Source organism: Camellia sinensis, chromosome 10, assembly GCF_055761805.1.
Source record: "Camellia sinensis isolate YWXY chromosome 10, ASM5576180v1, whole genome shotgun sequence".
Classification (NCBI taxonomy): domain Eukaryota; kingdom Viridiplantae; phylum Streptophyta; class Magnoliopsida; order Ericales; family Theaceae; genus Camellia; species Camellia sinensis.
The window spans coordinates 137836200-137843712 of record NC_138970.1 but is presented as its reverse complement, the minus strand read 5'-3'; the positions used below and the strand labels follow the sequence as shown (position 1 = coordinate 137843712).

Below are 7513 nucleotides of genomic sequence, written 5' to 3'. Positions count from 1 at the left end.
TGATTTTGGTTGCTTAATTCATGCCATGTCCGATTTTGCTAAGTGTAGTTCAATACACCTTTGGCTTGCCTTGAATTTTGGCTTTGCTTGCATGCCTTGTTTGTCTTGTCTAGTTGGTTTGGCACCTTTCATGACTTGATTTTCAGAGCTTATAATGCATGCCATTTGTCCATGCTTTCATCCTCTTAAGTGTGCTTGAGAGTTGCTCTTCAATGCCTAAGTGTTGGTCCTTGTGTGCATGCATGCTTGCATGTTATTTGGTCCTCATTTTCTTAGTAATTGGCCACTGTTTTGGGCTTAGTATAGAGCTGCCCAAATTAGTTTAAGTCCATTATTCGCATGTTGTTGCATGCTCACCTTGTGTGTTGTTACATGTTTAGGTTGTTTAACATGTTTGCTCCATGTGTTGCTACATGCTTGAACATCCACATTGCATCTTGCACACTTGTTGGTTTGCATTGCCTCATGCCTTGCATGCTTACTTGCATAGGTTGTATGCATAGTATGCATTGTGCATTGCATGCCCATGTTGCATACTTAGTTAACATGCCTAGGTTGCATTGCATTGGCATGCATGCTTTGCCTCTCGAATTGACTATGATAGAGATTGAGCCTCACTTGTTTGTTTGATGTGCATCTCATTTGAAATCAAAGTGCATACTTGGTTTCTTGGGCCATCACGCATTGAAATGCGCGGTTGGTGGTCCGAGAATCGAGAACCATGTCCCTTTAAGTCACAAACATGATAAGGGATGTGTTGGTGCACACATTTGCTTGAAATGCATTGCCATGCCTTGTTTTGCCCTCTGCTGTTGTCAAAACAGGTTCTGCAGGAAGTTTTGGCCGGTCGGCTACATACAGTGCCGACCGACCAACAATTTGTGGCCGATATCTCCGCAGGTGGTCGATGACCATTCCCCGTGGCCGGTGACCATTCCTCATGGCCGGTGGTGTTCCACAGCACTCAGAGAAGCAACCTTGGAGTTTGTGCAATTTTCAGAGGTGCCAAACAGTAAAAATAGAGACAACTTGTGCATGGCAGTGGACTTCCGAACGGAACCGAGCATGCATTACATTGGGCCCTCTTCCCGAGGCTATTTACTGTTTTATTAGATTAGTTAATTTGCTTAACTAGTTTAATTTGTCTGTAATAATTAATTAGCTTGTAAGTTAATTAATTGTATTATTCTTTTGGTCTCTCCGAGCGAGGGCGAATTTGTAATAAGTGTGGGTGCGTGTGTGCATGTTTTCCAACCCCCACTTCTTTCTCCCTTTTACTTACCTGCTTTGATGGTTAGTATTAGGGCATATTTAATTTAGCATACCTTATGCTATGCATGCGTGCATCATTCATCAGCATTGCATGCACCGGGCTCGACGCATCATGCTAACTGCATAAGTATTTCAAATCTAACTTGAATATGTGCATCAAATGGTTGCATTTCACATGCCATCTTAGGATTAGCTGAGCCTGTCCTAATTGCATTCTGTATGCGTTGCATTAGGCACTTAACATGGACTTGGATCATACATTGATTGCTAACGAGTTCTTTGTTTTGGCTTGGAGTACACTGTAAGTATTTTGTGGTTTAGCATCTCGCACGAGTGTGAATGTTAACAAGACAGCATGCTTACCATGTGGCTAGATGCTTATATGATATGAACTGCTTGAATGCCTGTGGGTGAAGGTTAGATTGCTTGAGTTGGAACAACTCATCAAAATCCGTGTTTTAGCCTACTCACGAGTAGCAAATTTCAAAACATTTTCCAAACAAACGGATATGCGATGCTTTGTTCCAAATTAGGAAATCTAGTCTGCACTTGTTTTGCTGTGTGCATCACATAGTAATTCTAGCTAATTAACCGGAATAAGAACACATAACGTTTTCAAAATTGGATATCATGGTTAGTAGAGGCCAATCTTCGGATCAGGCAAGAGAGGGTGCTCATAGCTGACCTTCCCCAATCGTATCCAAGTTCTCGAGCCGAGGCAGCTTTGGTAATGACAGACACATGGCCTTAGGCAAACGAGTCAGGGTTTCCTAAATTTCCCAATTAAAAAAAATTTAGGTGGCGACTCTGTATCTGGCAAAGCAGTCCATGTTTGGCACTTCTTTTCTACAAATTTGTTTTTTCAAAACGATTTGCTGGATTTGGACTCTTTGGTTCAGACTAAGAACTGTGACATAAAAGGGAGTCTGAACTGTGGTGGCATAAATCCTGAGGGCGCGTCCACAGTTTCTGGCGACTCTGCTGGGGGATTAATGAGAACTTGACTCGAACTCATGATATCTTGTTTTGACTTCACTTATGTGTTTCTTTGCATTGCATGTGCATTGGTGTGCCTAGGACACCGTGTTGGCCATCTGCTATTTCTGAATGGTTTGCCGGAGGCTTGCCTTGTCAAGGCATGACCATAAGGCTGACCAGTTGCGGGCTCTGCCAGTATGGGAACACAAACCCCAATTTTTACCGGGGCACCCTTTCGACCATCCGACCTAGTGCATATTTGGAATCTATAGTGACCATTCCAAACTAGGACAAGTTGCATACCCGATGATAGGTTGTTTGAAACCGCTGCGTACGTAGTGAAACCCTAACTCCTGACAAAATAGGACTGGGAAACTCTACCCCAACATAGGGGTGTTTTGGCTGTCTTTTACTTGCTATGTGCTTTTAGAGTGTATCTCTACAGGGTATGCGCATATCAGTTTGCAAGTTTGAGAGTCAGGCCTGAGGGCATCAGTATCAGTGTTTGCGAGAATCAGTTATATCTGCGGGAATCAGATTCAGTTTTTTTTTGGAGGCAGCGATTTTGGGGAATAGTGATCAGTAGTAGAGTACAGTTATTCAGTCATGTCTGTGTCTGTTCTGTCTGGGCAGAACTACTGCTTGATTTCCCTTTCAAGGTTCAGAGATTTGGGTTCAGAGATTTGGTGTTCTCCTTCACTGAGGCAAGACAGATATCTGATCCGTCAGTCACTGTTCAGTTCAGCGGACTTATGGTGACCCAAAGTTCAGAGGAAATTGTGGTTATGGAAGCCGCGTTAGACCAAGGGATCATCCTGCAAAGTGAGACCAATGTTGAAATACCACATCCGCCCAGGTCGCCTGCTGCGCGCCCGATCTGGGAACCCTAGATGTTTTTTGTTCATGAACCCACCACGTTTGAGTTAATGGGAATGATCGGCGACCTCCAGAGATCTGTGGCTGATCTGGCCTATGGAATGTCAACTTCGCCACCAGCTGCACCATATGCCAGGAATTTCATACCACAAGAGCCCCCGCTACTGGGACGAATTGTGATCGAGCTCAGTCAGCCTGAAGCTGTCCCAAGCTATGGCAATGACATGTCAACAATAACCGGGTTCTGCTCTGATATAGCAACCCAAACCCTTGATCAGGTTGAGGCTAGAGATAAGAATAAAGTGGGAACAGATGCTAATCCTGTTGAACAACTGATGTGGGCAGTTGAGGCTTTGAAAGCCAGGGGAATGAATAAGCAGCAAGTGTTCGCAGTCATGACTAAAGCTGTGGATGATGCTTTCCCTACTCCAACCGAAGGCAGTTCAAGCCAGGCGAAAAATCGGGATAGGCCCCGTCATGCCAAGACAGTTCCTTCCATTCCTAACCCTGCACTAGGAAAAGATCAGAAAGCCAAGGCAGTGCCTGCCGACCCTTTCACTAGTGCGTCTAGCAAGAACCCTCAGACTTCGAAGTACCTGCCTAGAGGGCGCAGAGTCTTTCACGCCCTTTACATGCCTTTATCTAGGGCATTTCAAATTTTGGCTAAAAAAGGGCACCTTAAACCCCTCGAACCTCGACCTCTTCCGAAGAATCTCCCCCTCGCACATGATGCTGCCTTGTACTGCGCATACCATCAGCAAACCGATCACAGCACCGACGGTTGTTTCCGCCTTCGCCACGAAGTGCAAGATTTGATCGACGATGAGGTCATCCTCCCACCCACCTCAGATAAGTCTGTTACCACTGAGTTGCTGGACTTCGAGGATACTGCAAGTATGTGATCAGGGGTTGGACCACCTGCGGGCGGCGCCCGGTGTATTTCAGATGTGGCGTTTGGCACCCACTATTGGGAGCATTTGTGAATGCAGTTTTGTAATTTCTGGCTTGGGTGTCGAGTCAGTTCTTTATTTTGTTTTGGGGTCTGTCTCATTGTCTTGAGTTAGAAGGGTCTGTCTTGTTGTGTCGAGTTAGTCCCATTGTATAGAATGTCAGGTGATTCCGGGGTTGTTACCTTGAACACCGTTTTGTTTTGTAATTATCCTTGTCCTTTCTTTTTGAGTTTGTCTCTGCTGTGGAGCCAGTTGCAACCAGGGAATCTGAATGAAACAGCTGCGGTTATCATGTTTCCGTGCTTACTGCTATTTTGAGCTAGTTGTGCCAGAGGATTTGAATGGAATAGCAGTACATTCCACCTGCTCTCTTGTGCCCTGAAAATCATTGCGCCCTGAAAATCATTGCATTGACCTAAGTTTTTCAAAACCTTTTTGAACACTGTGGTGAAAACAAAGGGGAAGAAATTCCTCGGGATTTGCAAAACTTTGATCAAATTGAGAGAAAGAGAGGTGTGCTAAGCCCTTAATGCACTACAACAAAATGGTACTTTAATGACAAAATCACTTCGTCTCCAATAGTGAAATTTTCGTCACCAAATTGATCCGTGACGAAATAATTTCGTCACCACGTTCGTCACCAATTCGTCGTCACTAAAAGTACCCGGTGACGAAAATTTATTTTGTCACCTATTATTGGCATTTGGTGACGAAATATTTCGTCACTAAATGTTAAATATTTTGTCATCTATAATATCCATTTCGTCACCAAAATTAAATAAAATTTTATTATATTTATTTTGGGTGACAAAATATTTCGTCATTAAAAATAGTGATAAAGTTTTTAGTGACGAAAATATCGTCACCAAAAGATGAAAAAAAAGACCCTTCAGTGACGAAAACTTTTTGTCAAGAAATATTTTAATTTAGTGATGAAATAGTGAATATGTGTGACAAAATTATTTGTTGGGATTAGCAAGTTTTAGTGTCAATTTTTTTCGTCACCAATAATAAATAATTTTTAAAAATTGAGGGGAGGGTTATATTTGCAATTTATATATTTTTTTCAATAAACAATAACTGTACATTTTAATAATCTATTAAATAAAATATTTAATACAAATCAATATAAAATTAACTTGTTCATTATCATAAAACAACCCAAGCAAAATACATGTCTCATAGTATCAAGAAATTAATATATAACATCCAAATTATAACATCTATTTTAGTAAAATCAAAAACTACAACACAATCAAAATAACTTGTGCATTTTAATAACCTGCTGAATATAATATCCATTACAAATCATTACAAAAACATGTTCATTTGGTAATATCAACAAAAACCTGTTCATTTTAATCTATTCAATAAAATATCAACAAAAAGATAAGATCCATCACAATATAATTATAGCCCACAACAACATAGTCAAAATACATGTTTGGTAATATCAACAAAAAGTACAACTACACTGTGATGGATGTGTCTGGTAATATCAACAAAAAACTCTTGCTATGCAGGTTACCAAATTCGTTCATCTCCAATCTGCCATTTAAAAAAGAAAAAATAAAAGAAAAGACAACAACAACAAAAGGTTAAGGTAACCATTCACTAAATATGTTAATATGCAACCTATAAGAGAAAAAAATAAAAATTTCAAAGTAAATTTTAAACCAAATTTTTACCGTGCTTGTTCCGTAAATTTTTACAACTTACATTAGTTCCTCCCAAGGTGTTCATAATATTTCTTGGCCTTTTAACGACTATTTCAAGATTTTACTCCCTAACGGCCTATTTTCAAGCCTAAATGTTTTCCAACCGAGAGTCCTATGATTGTTCTGTAAGTTTTCACAACTTATGTTGATTCCTCCCAAAGTGTTCGTGATAATTTCTGATAATCTCAAGGTGTTTGTGATGTTTTTCGGGCCTTTAGATGTATACTTCACTATTTTCCCGGGACCTTGTGCCTAAATGTCAAAAGTAGTTTTTTATTCTACCCTAGTTAAAGAAGAAATGTTCTACTAAATTAACATATAAACATAATATACTAACCAAGAAGCTTGTTCATCAGAATCTGAACTTTCCCCATTCTCAAAATTTCCCGTGATACCTTTCTGCGTCAAACACTCTATGATACTTTGTATCTTCTTGCTTTGTTTCTTCTCTGACTTTTGAAATCTTGCAATTTGTTCATTTTGCTGTGCTATTTGCATCTCAAGGCGTTGAACATTGTCACTATTTTCAGCAGGTACAACAGTAGTCTTCATAGAAGAAGAAGGCCTCAAGCCGAGTCCTTTCACATAACCTGACCTTGGCTTAAGCACCTTAACTGACAACTCCTCTTGGCTTAAAGGGATCACACCAGTCTGCGAGAGGTGTTCGGCTTGCGTCTTTATCATGTTGTCCTGTTAATTTAAAATAAATCAAACAATTATTAGTTATTCTACCCTACAAAGAAAATAAATAATTTTATCAAAATTAATATGCATTGCCTTGTACATACATAATTAGCTTGGCTCTCCGACGAAATCCATTCATGTGTGTTCGAATTATAGTGGATGGACTTGTAAAACTTTGCCAAATCAGGAACTTCTCCATTTGCAATTATCTGATTCATTTGTTTTTGAATGTTATTTCAAATATTTAAATAACAAAGCCTACTAATCTGATAAAATAAAATAGCAGAACACACCGAGCTGTGCACCCTAACCGGGATTGATTTTGATCCACATCTATGTTTTGTTTTCATTTGCATCCTATTATTCACATTAGTTAGTGATTGTTCCTACACGATTGAAACACCAATAAAAACAACAGAACTTAACATTAGTAAGAAGAAAATTAATTTTTGACAATTAACATAAAACATTATACCATGAATTCTTTACTATTCCACTTCTTGTCAATTAGAGATGTCCATTGATTAAGAGTAACACTTGTAGGTGGGTGGCTTCTCGCGTACTCCTCCCCTCTTGCATCCTTAAGTTGCTTGTATTGTTTGTGCAACCTATAGGTGAAGCTACTCAATCGCCGACCAAACTATGTGTTTAAAGTCCTTGCTACATCACTCGGATTGCCTTGTAGATCAAACTGATCCTACAAAATCAAATCATTTTTTTTATAAGTTAAATAACCTAAATTTCAGACAAGCAGCAATGAGCCTGATTAAACAACAAAGAAAAAAAGATTGCATCAACAGATGTGTTAACAGTTGCAATTTAATTCCTAGATATGCAGGCATTATATATTTTAACAGTTGCAACAAATGTGTTAACAGAGGAATATGATGTCCATGTTTTTCTAGGCAGTCTACAGGAACCTAAAAATTCAATGTCAAGCTTTGACATGAAATGTCCTACATGTCTTTCTAGGCATTATATATTGTAATGAAAAACATTAATAGCAAGAATATGTGAATCATAAGTGTATACTAT

The 7513-nt window shown here is 39.5% G+C and overlaps 1 protein-coding gene across 2 annotated transcripts; it reads right to left on the bottom strand.

Annotated features, from left to right (window-relative positions):
• Positions 1-5469: 5469 nt before the first annotated feature.
• Positions 5470-7158, bottom strand: LOC145801728 (uncharacterized). Of its 2 annotated transcripts, none has more exons than XM_082893442.1 (5): positions 6954-7158; positions 6790-6864; positions 6583-6687; positions 6132-6484; positions 5470-5624 (listed from the first exon to the last, which is right to left on the bottom strand). In XM_082893442.1, coding segments are annotated over exons 1-5 (537 nt in total). In that variant the 5' UTR covers positions 6957-7158; the 3' UTR covers positions 5470-5623. The 2 variants fall into 2 exon arrangements, with proteins under 2 accessions (XP_082749568.1, XP_082749567.1); XM_082893441.1 differs by having other exon boundaries at positions 6772-6864; positions 6954-7153.
• Positions 7159-7513: the final 355 nt, after the last annotated feature.